General features: G+C 44.4%; 2 protein-coding genes across 2 annotated transcripts in view; both read right to left on the bottom strand.

Moving 5' to 3' along the window:
- The window catches only part of VWA2 (von Willebrand factor A domain containing 2), a 44297-nt gene extending 44201 nt beyond the window's left edge, over positions 1–96 (bottom strand). The window contains exon 1 of the mRNA XM_053668447.1: positions 26–96. The gene's annotated coding sequence lies outside the window, so the exon portion shown is untranslated. The remainder of the gene's footprint in view (positions 1–25) is intronic.
- Positions 97–5042: 4946 nt separating this feature from the next.
- TDRD1 (tudor domain containing 1) overlaps positions 5043–13965 on the bottom strand; it is a 36824-nt gene continuing 27901 nt past the window's right edge. The window contains exons 22-27 of the mRNA XM_053668663.1: positions 13478–13594; positions 10429–10596; positions 9343–9570; positions 8676–8722; positions 8501–8593; positions 5043–5381 (exon numbers count right to left, since the gene is read on the bottom strand). Of these exons, the coding sequence (XP_053524638.1) occupies positions 8501–8593; positions 8676–8722; positions 9343–9570; positions 10429–10596; positions 13478–13594 (653 nt within the window). The 3' untranslated portion in view covers positions 5043–5381. The remainder of the gene's footprint in view (positions 5382–8500; positions 8594–8675; positions 8723–9342; positions 9571–10428; positions 10597–13477; positions 13595–13965) is intronic.

Raw genomic sequence — 13965 nt, 5'->3', positions numbered from 1 at the left:
GTATATCCCTCCAGTGTCTACTTACATAAAAATGTTCCGTCTTTAAATTCATTCCACACAGACTGTCTCACAACCAGCTTTCCGCTTCCCTCTTGAGCACCTTTCTGATTTTTAGCACCTCTTGTTCCAACGTGCTTAATCTGCTGTTGTCAAACATTAACTTTTAATTTTAAACATGCAATTAGACATTTGTGCTTTTTACTCCATTACTCAGACTGCAAGAAGGTAAACGTGTAGTCTGTTGGGTACATGCAGTTTAAGGCTTTAGATATTAGATATTTAGATATTATTAAATTGCCCTCCAGGAAGATTGCCGCTTCCTTTTCCCTGTGCCCTTCCTATTATTCTTGTAAATGTCAGTCTGCTAGGCTAATAATGGTTTTCTTGTTTTTACACCTTTCCTTTTAAAAGAGATTGGAAAAACGTTTCCTTTCCGCCTGTGTTTCTCAGCTGGTTTCCAACTCTTCCGACATTGCCAGAGCAGCTTCAGTAAAGCAGGAGCCCCTGTGCCAGGGGGAACTTGCCGGCGGGCTAACTGCTGGGGGTGGGGGGGAGGCGTGGTCTCTGCCTCTGATGGTCCTGGCCCACAGAAACGTGATGCAAGCTACTTGGGTGATTTTAAATGTTCTGGTAGCCCCGTTTGAAAAGGGAGGGAAGAGTGCATTTAATTTTAATATCAACGCAGTTGATCCCCAATACCTGTGTGTAAACATGATAGAGGTATTTTACAACTTTTGAATTCTGTGGTAATGTACATGTACTGCCATCTCCGTTTGGATGAGCCACAGTTTCAGTGATCGGGAACCACATGCCGGTGACAGCCGTGCTGCTCTCGGCAGGAGCACGGTTGTGAGAGTGGCAGCTCTGGCGTCCCCGTAGGGGGGAGATTTCACAGCCCACCTGGCGTGATTGGCTGTTGACATTTCTCTGAACGACTTTGCCTAATCAGGTCTACCTTAGGGAAGCCAGATTTCAATGCTAGATGTTTCTGACAGCTTGACATCTTCCACTGGTGGCAAATTACATTCTCATTCCACGGTTAGTAACTAAAAGATGAAACTCAGGTGGAGAGACCCGGTGCTTCAAACTCCATGTCGAAGAATCATCCACCTGTCCAGGGGCCCGTCAGGTCTGTCCATCTTGTATGCACGTGGGGAGGCAGGAAAGGTGGGGGCTCTGGAGGGTGGTGCGTAGTGGGGGGAGACCACCTGGGGCAGGGGCTCTTTATCTGAAGATGGGCAGCTGCAATTATCATCCACAGCAACCCCTCCTTTGTGATTTGCAGAAATCTAAAAAATAAAGTCACCGTGAAGAATCTTTACCCCAAAAGGCTTGCGCTGTGAACCCATTGCTTCCAAGGACTTTCCTTGCTCATCTTTGCAGCCCCAGTATCTAGTCACTCTACACAGTAAGAGCCCCTTTAAAATGTGACTCCTTCATGAGTTTCCCTGGATGGCAGGTCTCAGTGGTAAACACACAGGCGTGAAGGTGACTCTGAATTACACGCGGAGGTCAGTGGAGATGACAGCACTCAGCTGCACGCAGCAGGGAACCCCGTGTAGTGGAAGGACCACCGCTTCAGAGACAAGGGGGCCCCGGTGGCCCCGTTCGGCTCTCTTGACTACTGGCTTCATGGCAGAGAAAAGATGCTTCATTTTCTAATGCTCACTTTCCTGGCCTGTAACATTAAAGGTTGTTGGGTACAATGGTTCCCAACTCTGTGGAAGTCCCATTCAAATTGTTTGTATCCAGTCCCCCAAATGAGGAAGGCCCAAAGTGGGGTACAAAACAGAGGTGCCAAAGTTGTGGATTTCCAGTTGTCAATTTCTTGTTGAGAAAGAAAAGAACAGGAAACAATGAACCATAGGTGGCAAAAAAAACCATCCCAGAGAAAACAAAGGGCCTGAATCTAAACTGCTCCAGATTAAGCCAGAGCCAAAATTGGAGACGTGGGTGTAGGAGGGGGGACAGAAGGGGCACAGACACAAGGAACAGAAATACTGCCATCTTGAAGCTGAAGCCCCTTTGGTATGGGCTTGGCACCAATTTGTCTAAGGGCTAAAGCATACACCCCAACTCCTTTAAACAGAGTAATTATGCACCAGATCTTACTGGATGTGCCTTGGGAAAATGTGATGCTTTCTGGCCAAATCAAGTAAACATGGAATGTCTACAAGGCAAAGACTTGGGTAACATGTTAGTCATTCTATCAACACCCAAAACCGGATCAGCACTCCACTTCAAACTGTTGACACTGCCGAACTTTGTATCTTTAGTTTTCATGCATGTGTACGCCTTCGCACACGCCTCTGTTGGATGTATTTTGAGGAGAGTTTGGGTGCACCCTTGGAGGCGGCAGAGTAGGCTTCTGCCTGACCTACAACAAACCTCACAGTCCATCTCATTTCCTGGAAGTCTTGTATCACGAGAGGTGGGCACGCTCTGGCTGGTGTGGCTCAGTGGGTTGAGGGCCGGCCTGTGAACCAAAGGGTTGCCGGTTCGATTTCCAGTCAGGGCACATGCCTGGGTTGTGGTCCCTGTTTGGGGGCATGCAGGAGGCAACCTAGCAATGTTCTACCTCCTTCTCCTTCCCTTCGCCTCTCTAAAAAATAAATAAAACCTTAAAAAAAAGAGGTGGGCACCTCCTCATCAAACAGTTATCTCACTTCAAGGTTGAAACGTAAAAAAAAGCACAGGAAAATGGCTGAGGCTGGGCAGCTAAAGCCTTAGATGAAACCAATTTTAGGAGGTCACTGGAAAGCTAACGCCTAGAATCAAGAACCTTCCTAGGGAAGTCAGACCACAGTGCCCAGCGGGTGATGTGAGCAGGTTTGGGGCAGTTGAGGAAGTGTGGTCTCTCTGTGTGAGCCTCCCTCGGCTCTCACCCCCAGCTCTCACCCCCAGCAGGCAGCCCCCGTCCTGCTGGAACTGAACCTCGCTTTGATGCCAGCCGGCGAAGTCATCCTACCGCTCTTTCTTAACTCAGGTTTGGAGCCACAGGCTGCCCTCCAATTCCTTTCATCTGGAAAAACAAAACAAAAACTGCCCTTGAGAACCCTTTGTGTTTGGGGAGTAAGCGCTGCGTGGGTGCCGGGCTGGCTACAGAACCACCTGCACTGGTGAGCAGCCCAGGTGGCACTTTGGCTTGTCCCCAGGAGCTCAGTCTGCCAAATCCAGGCAGCAGCTGTGCTGGTGGCGAGCCCACTGGGAACACAAGTGGTCCCTCGCTCTGGGCTGGAGGCCTCCCAGGAGCTCACCTCTCAGTGACCTCATTCCTGCCCCAGAATTCGGAATTCGGTAGTTTGGGGCCCGCTGGTAAGGACCCGCATGGTACTGGTTTTCTGGAGTACACATTGTGTAGCAGGAGAGCTCAGCTGCACAGTATCCACCACCCTCACACGCAGTTTTGAGCCTTTTACATTTCTAGCTGCACCAAAAGAACTCTAGCAAAAGAAAAGGCACGGCGAACGTCTTTCCCATCAATTCCTGGCCACCGTTTGATCCGTGACAGGACTCTCTCCCCTGGCAAAATGAAACTGATTTGTCTCATACTTACACGGCCTCTACCAAGAAATAATCTGTTCCTTTGGCTATTTGTTTTCAGCCCTAGTCAACTTATTATCTACGACTGAACCAGGTATTATGAGGGACTGGCAGGTATGACGGGCCATATGTCCTATCAAATGATCAACACAGCACCTACCACACACTGTCAGGCACATGGCTGGAGTTCACTAAATATTTGGGAAATTCATGTTAACAGAGGAAAGTCTTAAATCTACTCAGAAATAAAGACCTGGCGGCCTGGTATTTAATATGTGGAGTTAATCTAGGAGACATTTAATTCTTCTCTCTGTGAGACCAGTGCTAGACTTTATTAGTTCTTCTTGGGAACAAGGCACATAACTGAACCACCGAACAACACTAAACTCCATGTTTGTATTCAAATTTCCATATAATGCCTTGGACTAGGAGGAACTCTGACTTAGGTTTTTTGTGTGTTCTTTGACTTGCTTCCCTCATTCTCCAGAATAAAAAGGCAAATTTTGTGATTCTGTGGTTTTCCTCTGCATTTTCACTGCGGCTGGAATAGAACAGAGAATGAACAAACCACGCACCCAGGGCCCCTGGAATGCACAGGTAGGAAGGGAAGGGAGCGAAATGCTGGTGACGAGAACAGGAGGAACCTGGCTGCGAAGTGAGGGGGTCGTGCCGGGCAAAGCAGGGTAAACGCTTGTCACGTGGGCACATCATGTTTGTGCAACTCTCACACGAAGATCCCATTCACTCCAACAGGCCAGCTGACGCACACGCTCGGGAGAAACAGCAGCAACAGCAAAGTCTTTGAAGTCTCTTCTCTGAGTTGTGAAAACATGTCCTTAGGTTGTCACAGGACAGGCTGGTACTTCAAATTATGGAAAAATTCCCAGACAGAAACGCAGGGGCTGACAGAATAGGTCAGCTGGCCTGTAACTGTGCACATGTGAGTTTAGGAGAATTTAGTATTATGTGCTTTAAGAAAAATATGTGCTCTTAAATTTTTAACTTAAATTGTTAACTGTTTATACTTCAGAAAATGGCAGGTTGGATGGCGAATTCTATCTATAATAAAAAATCTAAGTAGTTACATATCTGAAAGGGTAAGGATAGCAAGGACAGAAAGAAGTTCTTTCCCCAGCTGGAGTGGTCCAAAGCCCAAGGTCAGACTCCATGCCCAAGGACAGGCTCTCTGCCCCAGGACAGACTCTTGGCCCAAGTTCAGACTCCATGCCCAAGGACAGACTCTCTGCCCAAGGACAGGCTCTCTGCCTAAGGTCATACCCCACGGCCAAAGGCAATGTGAGCCAAGTCACGAAGGACAGCAGGTGGTGGACGACCTCACGCACAGGGAAAGAGCAGCAGAGACTGGAGCAACACAAACCAAGAATGTTTATTACGGGCAAGAGGCAAATGATGAGAGTGGGGAGCAGGGTGTATTTTATTATGAAATATTACAAACACACACAAAAGTCCAAAAAATAATAAAGCTTGTGTATCTATCACCTACATTTATCCATCATGAACATGGAGTCCTATTTTCTTCAGTACTTTTACACAATAAAAAGTTATATATACAGTAGAGAGCCCCTGCGTATCCCTTCCTGGTATTCCCATGAGTTTGGAATCTTTTATGCCAGGCTTATTTATCTGGAAGAACTTAGAGGAAGAAAATAAAACTCCCCGCCCTAGCGGAAGAGTAGTGAGCAAACAAAAGTGGAGGCGCAAAGATCATCAAAGAGAAACAGTTCCAGAAATGAAAACACGGGCCGCTGTCCCCTCTCCCCCGAGTCTAGCCTTCACCGCGTCCTGGCTCCTGAGTGTGTATCTCCAGAAGACTGCTTCTGAAAGAGAAAAGTCAACTATCATTACGCCGCGTACAAAAACTCGGTCACCGCGGTTCTTAATTTCTATGTTAAGTGTCAATGCAAGCAAGCCATTTACTTTTAACTGAAATGACACACATCAGAGCTGCCCATTAAAACCCCCACAGCAGTGCTACTGTGGTCATGACGGCTGCCGGAACTCCCCTTCACAACATAAAACACAGCTGTTCACACCCGCCTTCACAGATACTATTAGTTTACGTTAACTTGTATGCTGAAGTACTTACTTATCACTTTTGAGCAAAAGGTTACAGAATTTTATGTTCTCACCAACACATCACTCCTAGTAGAGCAATTTTATAGTTACTCACAAATTAAAACAAATCTCTCCCCAGATGACGAAACAAATTTAAAACACATTTTCTCTCTCTAGGAAGAAAAACTTAAAGTACTAAACAGTCAACTAAATTTCCACTGGAACAAAGGAAATATGCTTAAGTACCCACATACGCAATCTTTTCTAATAATATAACCCAGTCTCACCCCCTTCAGAAAAGTGCTAAACAGATACTGCAGCACAGCAGGCAGGTGAGCAGCAGGGGGCAGTAGAGAGAACTCAGCTTTCCCCATCTGTGTGTGTGATTTGTGGGCTGCCATTCAATCTCTCTGGGCTTCAACCTCCTCCCCTATAAAATGGAGTCGTACTTTCTTTTCAAGGGTATTGTGAAGGTAAACTATGTGACTAGATGTAAAAGTTCTTTTAAAATAAGGCACTGCCCCCAAATAAAGTATTATTACACTGTACTCAAATGCAGACAAAATATGTATGTATTACCAAAGTAGGGAAAAAGCTGGTTCAACTACTATGCTTTACGTGGTTTTATAAGCTTCAGTTTATTCAGAAAGAACAGAAAACACAGGTTCCATCTGAAGATGTGTGTGTAAGCACTCCCACCCTCTTCATGAAAAGAGGCCCATTACACAGAGAAAAAGTAAAACCACATACAAGTTAACGTCACTGGCATTAGCACAAAACTGCAGAAGTTCCGTCACTGCATGTTCCTCAATCTATGAGACAGATTATACGAAGTCTATGAAATCTATGAAATAGGCTATACAAAGCCCAATAAGGAAAAATACACAGGAAACCAACAGTGAAGGCAAGAAACCAGGACTCAAATCAACAATTTAGAACAAAAGGAAGAAACAAACATCCAACCAGAACAGAATGAAGAAACGAGAATTCAAAAAAAAATGAGAGACTGAGGAATCTCTGGGACAACTTTAAGAGTTCTAACATCTGAATCATAGGGGTGCCAGAAGGGGAAGAGGAAGGGCAAGAAACTAGACGTGCAAGCCTAGAATGTTCAGAATCTCAAAGAAGTTGGATCCAAACAGAAACACACCAAGGCACCTCATAATCATATTACCTAAGATTAAAGATAAGGGAAGAATCTTGAAAGCAGTAAGAGGAAAGGACACAGTTACTACAAAGGAGTTCCCGTAAGACTATAAGCTGATTTCTCCAAAGAATCCTTATAGGCAAGAAGGGGCTAGAAGGAAGTAGTCAAAGTCATGAAAGGCAAGGACCTACATCTAGGATGACTCAATCCAGCAAAGCTGTCATTTAGAATGAAAGGGCAGATAAAGTGCCTCCCAAATACAGTCAAGTTAAAGGAGTTCATCATCACCAAGCCCTTATTATATGAAATGTTAAAGGAACTTATCTAAGAAAAAGAAGATCCAAGACTATGAACAGTAAAATGACAATGAACTCACAAGTATCAACAACTGAACCTAAAAACAAAAACTAAGCAAACAACTAGAACAGGAAAAGAATCACAGAAATGGAGATCATACAGAGGGTTATCAGTTTGGAGGGGGAGGGGGAGAATGGAGGGAAAAGGTACAGGGAATAAGAAGAATAGCTGGTAGGTAAAAAACAGACAGGGGGAGGCTAAGAACAGTATAAGAAATGGAGAAGCCAAAGAACTTGTATGTACGACCCATGGATGTGAATTAAGGGGGGCGGGGGGCATGCTTGATGGAGGGGATGTGCAGGATGGAGGGGGAGAAAAGAATGGAACAACTGTAATGGCATATCAATAAAATATACTAAAAAAATAAAAAGCACTTGCTAAATGTAAACTATAAAAATATAAAAATAGATTAGCAAATGTAAAAAAACATAATAAACCAGAACTTGTAATGGAAATAAATCATTACAGTGTACATCAACACGGTTGACCCTGCCCTGAAGACATTCACCTGAGAACTGGGTCATACTTTCTTAGGAACAGAAACAGACCAGTGGGCCCAGCAGGTCCTGACCTGAGGCTCTCATGACGCACAGACCGGCAGAGAGACCAGCAGGAGCTGCTTGCAACAGGTCTGATACAGCTGCACTTGCAGTCTGATGTATTAAGTCAAAGCCCTTTCCTTGTGGCTGGAATTCTATTGACTCAAAGTGATAAAGACTTCATTTTGATCAGAAGTGCTAACTGGCCATTTACTGATCATAAAGTACAATAATTTCTGAGGGCCATCTTAGAACAAAAGATCCCTAACAGTAACAGGGGACTAGCAGGGGACAATTAGAGGGGAACTAGTGTTTCAAACTCACCAACGGTGTCTTTGAGCCACCACAATCACCAGAGCCAAGAGAGCACGTTTTGTTTTGAAATGTAACACACCGTCAGTGCGGCTTCTCTTCCACTCTCGACCCCTTATGTCCTCCTCACAAAAAGTGCTCAGCGTCGTCACAGCCATGGGCTCAAGCGAGAGTTAGTCTCACACCGGGACACGAAGGACTTCAGGCTACCTTCCCTCACGACGATCTCCACCAGCCCCTCCACATATCAACACGAGCACTCTCAAAAGTCAACCCCCCCGCGGAGAGGGGGCTACAACCTGAACAACCCTGGACTCAGGTTCGTTCGTAGTGTTAAAGGAAGCGAGGCTCAGGAAGACAGCAAAGACATGACCAGCAGACTGCAGAGCCTTAGGTCACAAAGGGAGACACGGCCTCCCAGAGAGACCTGTTCCACTCCGGCAGCTCGACCCGGAGCACGTGCCGGGAACACCTCACTGAATTCCGATGGTGACGGAAGAGGCAAAAGTAACCAAATGTTACTTACTCAGCTTTGTAACAGTTTCTTCATTTCAATAAATTTATTTTGATTGGTTGGGTTGTCTAAGAGGAAGAGAAGAATCTGTTCATGTTTTTCAACCTATGGATGAAGAAAAAGTAGTATTATTTAATTTCTCAAAAACGTGAGCAGGATAATGTCACTCAAAGGAAAGTGAACGCACTTGTTTCTGTAATTCTGAGCAGCAGCAATTCATCCTGTTCGTCTTTTCTAAAGGCAAATACAAAAAGCCATTAGGTCACATACGCAGGACATAAACAAAAAACCTGGAGTCCAAACACATGCGGACCTGCCCCTCAGCCACGGGTTCCAACCACAAAGGACCTGATCAATTAACTTTTCATCTGGGCTTTCATCTTACCCGTCACTGTGTCCTGGATTTCACTAAATTAATGCCCGTATGTCTAACGTTTTAGGTCTTCCACCTACCACTTATGTGATCTCTCTTTCTGGTCGAGAGCAGGCCTGCCAAACCATTATCTTACGAAATGTAACATCCTATCCCCAAAATATGAGTTTTCCTCACTTTGATCAGGATCAAAAGTAATTTGGAAGTAACTTGGAATGCTTGACATTTCTGAAGTTCCTGGTACCAATTCTACTGACGATGTTGCTGAGCCTAATCTCAGGCAAGTCTGGACTGGCAGGCCTGCTGCATCTGGAAGGTTCCTTTGAGGCAGCAGCAGGAACTGGAGCCCTGGCACTGGATTTATAAAGAAGGAGGCTGACAGGAGTGTGGCCACCAGGAGGAAGGAAAGATCAGGTCAATTAAAATGACCACCTCTGCTCTTAATTGCAGTTACACTTATGGCTGAGTCTGGAACAAATACCTTTGTCTACAGCATTTTGCTTTTTAGATGTGGCGTTTTTTGCCAGCCCACACATCACCAGCTTATCCGTCACCCTGACGGCCCCGTTCTCAGAACATTTCTCCACCGACACGGTGTGGACATTCTCAGTGATCCCCTTCACAGACAGCAGCACGTTCTGGTTCAACATGAAACTTTTCAGTAGCTCTATTACTAAGTGAGAACAGCTTCCATTCAATTCCATCAGTCCTGGGGAAAAAATAAATATTAGAGTTAACGTTCAAGTCCCTTTAAAAAGGTAATATTTAGATAAATCATCTAAGGACAGTAAGAAAAAGGCTTGCTGGTTTTAGCTAGGGTTAAGTGTGCTGTGATGTACTACTGCTGTTTGTTTCATTAGAAAAAGAACAAAGTTACTTAATAAACATTCACTGATCCCTATCATGTGTCAAGCACTAGTCTAGGCCTACAGAGCCAAAACAGACAAATGACTGCCTTCACGGCCACACATTCAAACAGGAGAAGAAAGCAATAATAATTTTCCAACCCTCCGAGGCAAAAAGCAGACTCTGCGGCCATCGGTGTGTTGTTACCTGTGCGCACGCACCTTTGGGTAAAGAAATCAGGAGAGTAAAACTCTACTTTAGTACTTCAGTTCACTTCATATATATTCCAAGTGAAGAACTGAATATATACAGATAATAACCTGTACAAGAAGGTAGCCAAAGACAGTGTCACCGAATGTCACCAGTCTCTAATGACAGAGAGGAAAGACCTCCTTATGAGTGGCCAGATGACCCCTGGTCATCGTTGCCCTGAAACTCACCAGTTTCACAACCTGGGGCAAAACAATTTCTGAACCTTGATACTCTGAAACTATCTGCAAAAAAAGATGCACCAACTGAATATAGTTTTGTGAGAATGAAAAAAAGTATAAAAGATGGTATTCTTTGTAAACTCTCCTTGGTATTTAGAAATCCGGGCAGTTACACTTGAAATATCCATTTGATTTAGACTCAGAGCTATAAAACAAACAGGGAAAGACAAAAACAAAAACAAAAAACCAAGCCCGAGACACCCAAATTGGAAAGGGACTGCACTGTCTACCTTCGAATGAACATTTAATAATTTGGAAGGGAAGCTGCAGGTGGCTGGCGGAGATGGGCTGCACTCTGCAAGGAGGCAGAGTTTCAACGTTGCCGTAGTCTGCGTAGATCACCTTCACCTCCGTCTCTGAGGCCGCCAGAACGACAGCACGGTACCAGAAATCATCACCTGCAAACACAGTGGCATCTCAGGTAAGAAGCTACATCCAATGGCTCCCTCCCTCTCTTGAGATGGCTATTCACAGTGACATTTACATCACTCAGAAACTCACCCCAAGACATCTGATTTCAAGCCAAAATAGCCAGATTAAATATAAGCATCACCTGTACTTTTTTCAGACTCTACTAAAAGGATAATTACAGGATTAAAATGAAAAAGACATAAAATCACAAGGACAGAGAATAAGAGAAGACAATGGAATACTGGAAGAGAGGAAGAAAACAGATGCATGAATGAAAATGACTGAGCAGAGCTCAACCAAAGCTGGCCACGGGGAAGCTAAAAAGCATCCCAGTTTGCATCTCAAATGCCCAGGCAACCAAGGTTCAGTAATTGGTGCTCACCATTCAGAAGGAGTAAAGCTGGAGCTGAAAGTGAGGAATGGGCATCAGAAGCAGTTACCCCGCCCAAGCATCTGAGCAGACTTTAGTTTATAAACACATTTACACTCATTTTTAAAGCTGCTAAAGGCAATGATCAGTTTTATGTTTGTCTGTTTTAGTGAAGTTCAGAACACCCTCTCCCTTTCCAGGCAACTGCTCCCATTCTGTCTCCAGAGAGGATGAGCCTGGCCAACTCTGCACTGGGGACCCTGTGGCTGAGCAGAGGAGGGAGGTGACCAATGACACATTCAGACAAGCCAGGCACTCTGGGCAGGCGACCACCACCCCAAGCAAAAGCTCTTCAAGATACGAGCATCAGGAGTCTACTGAAACTGCACAGGGTGATCACTCTCTAGTGAAGGCCACCAGTGCACAAGCTCTGGCCGTGCACAAGGAAGTGTGCAGTGAACTTCGCGGCACCCCATGTTAAGGATCACCAAATATGTGAGGACAGTTCCTCACAAGAAAGGTAAGTCCAAAGTTAATGAGTAGTGAGTGACTCAAGGAAACAGAGACAAAAGGAGGAGGGAGAAGACCATGAAGTGTTAAAGAATGATACATCCTTGGAGAAATGCCTTCAAATCTCGAAACAAGACCAAGACAGTATGAAAAACACACCCTTGAGATAACAAAGTAGCCATTGAAACCAAAAATGCAGTATCAAAAAGGAAATAAGAGAAGTTGGAAGACAGAATTGAGGAAATCTCTTGCAAAACATTAAAAAGATTAAACAGAAAAGAGAAAATTTGGCATAAGAGTTCATGTCCAACATTAAAATACTTCAAGTTCCTAAAAGAACAGAAAATGAAAGGAAGGAATAAAAGATAACTCAGGCAAATTTCTCAAAACTGAAGCTCATGAAATTCAGACTTAATGGCCCATCTAATGCTAAAGTCACATTGTAAAATTCAAAACAAAGGATGAAGAGATTAGAAGGTCCAGAAAGAAAAAGAATATGAACAATAGCTACCTCTTGACCAGCAACACCAACAGCTGAAAGACAAGAAAAGCAATACCTTCAAAATTATAAAGGAAAGATGATTTCCAACCTAGACTTCTATCCACTAACTATTCTGAGTAAGCTATCCACTAACTGTAGGGTAGAATAAATACTTTTTCAAACACAGGCATTAACAGAAAATTCATCTTAAATATGTACCTGTTCTCAGCTTCTGGAGAATGGGATATACTCAAATGTTAGAGTTAATCAAAAGTGAGGGATCCAGAAAGCAAGGTGAGATGAGGAAGAGAGGACTCTGGCTAACGAGGTGGGAGGGCAAGAAATCCAAGAAACAAGGGTGGGTGGTACCAAAACAACCGCCAAGCATCACGTGAAGGGAAAATCCCAGGATGACAGCTCAGGTCCAGAGGGCGAGCTGTCTAGAGAGGAGCAGGTAAGAAAGCGGAAGACGCCTCCAAATGATGATAAACGGTGGCCAAAGTACATTAAGTGTTTGCTGAATTTACACTGACGCAGGGAACAGGAGATGGTTAGTGAAAGTGTACAGAACAGTAGTAACACCGAAAAAGGCTGCAAAAGAAAAAGGTAATTATAATATACATATGGCTAGGCTATGAATGGTGTTTATACAATTCTAATCAAGTAATACGGAACTTAACCTAACCAAAAATTACGACATATTGCTACTGGGAAGAAAAGGAAAAGCGTCAACCCAGTTGTCTGTCACGTGAAAGAAAAATAGAACTAAGCAGAATACATTTTTTAATTTTACTGAACTGGGGTGATAAGCATAATACACTCTAAAACCATAAACCTAAACTTAAAAAGGAACATTATTCGGGCACCAGACCGAAAGCAGGGACGACACCAGCCCACTCACGACTCCGGGCACCTGTGCGCTCCGTTACGATGGCCGGAGAGCAACAGGCTCCCAGAACTTACAGAACAATTTATGGCCTTTGACCCCAAAGTCTATTCCTTAAAACTCAGCCTATAGTATTTATAGTTACCCAACTTCTTCCCCCAAATTCACTGCAAGTGTTATTTATATTAGCAAAAAAAACCCCTGTTAACGTGAACTAGTAAACGACCGTAGAATAAACTATACCCAGTCCAGTAAGTCCAGTCCAAATGTCCCCAGGGCATTTTCTTCTTTTTTTAGTACATCAATAGAGCTCCCTGAATGATCTGCAATCCCTCTGTATGTACATGTAACATTACTGATCCACCACTCAGAGAACTTACCTAGAGCTGGTTACCTGCCCAGAAGAACTGACGGATCTGCATGTTCCCACCTACACCCTTGCCTTTCACACATCGTCTGTGTTAGGGCACAGAAAAACCGAACTGAACCCAGGACCTTGTCTCTAACTTCTCTCTCTAACCGAATGAAATACACATCTAAAATAGCATGATCCATATAATCTCCTGCAAAAGAGAGCAGAACGACTTTCCCCCTTTGACGCCCTCCCTGAAAGAGCCGCACCTGTGTACCGGGCGCAGCAGGCGTCTCCCGCCCTCGGTCGGTAGGGCGGCCGGCTCCTCTGAGCACCGCAGTGTTCTGCCAACTCAGCTGCCAGGGCACTCAGCTTTGCCTGATCCTCTGAAACACACAAACACAATCTCCCGTGAGCATTTTCAGTGCTACTATTTGAGTACAGTATACATGTTTAGATTTGTCAAAATTCACAAGAATGTCAAATCTAACCACTAAAAAAACCCCACCTGTATTAGAACATATATTTAAAAAATAAATCAAACCACTATTGGCTATTGTGTGCCGAAGGGGTGCAACACAGGGAGGGGGCAAGAAAGAAGCCTCTGGTGGGCTGACTGTTGACTGGAGTTGTTATGCTAGTGCATTCGCTCTCTGAAAAGTTCATAAGCTGTATCTTTACAGGTGTCTGGTGTGCTTTTCACTGAGTAAGTTACACAGGCATACCTAGTTTTATTACACTTCGGATACTGTACTTT

The sequence above is a fragment of the Artibeus jamaicensis genome, unplaced genomic scaffold, assembly GCF_021234435.1.
Source record: "Artibeus jamaicensis isolate MK-2021 breed Jamaican fruit bat unplaced genomic scaffold, CSHL_Jam_final contig_490, whole genome shotgun sequence".
Classification (NCBI taxonomy): domain Eukaryota; kingdom Metazoa; phylum Chordata; class Mammalia; order Chiroptera; family Phyllostomidae; genus Artibeus; species Artibeus jamaicensis.
Note: the sequence above shows the minus strand (reverse complement) of the source record. Positions and strands in the feature narration are given on the sequence as shown.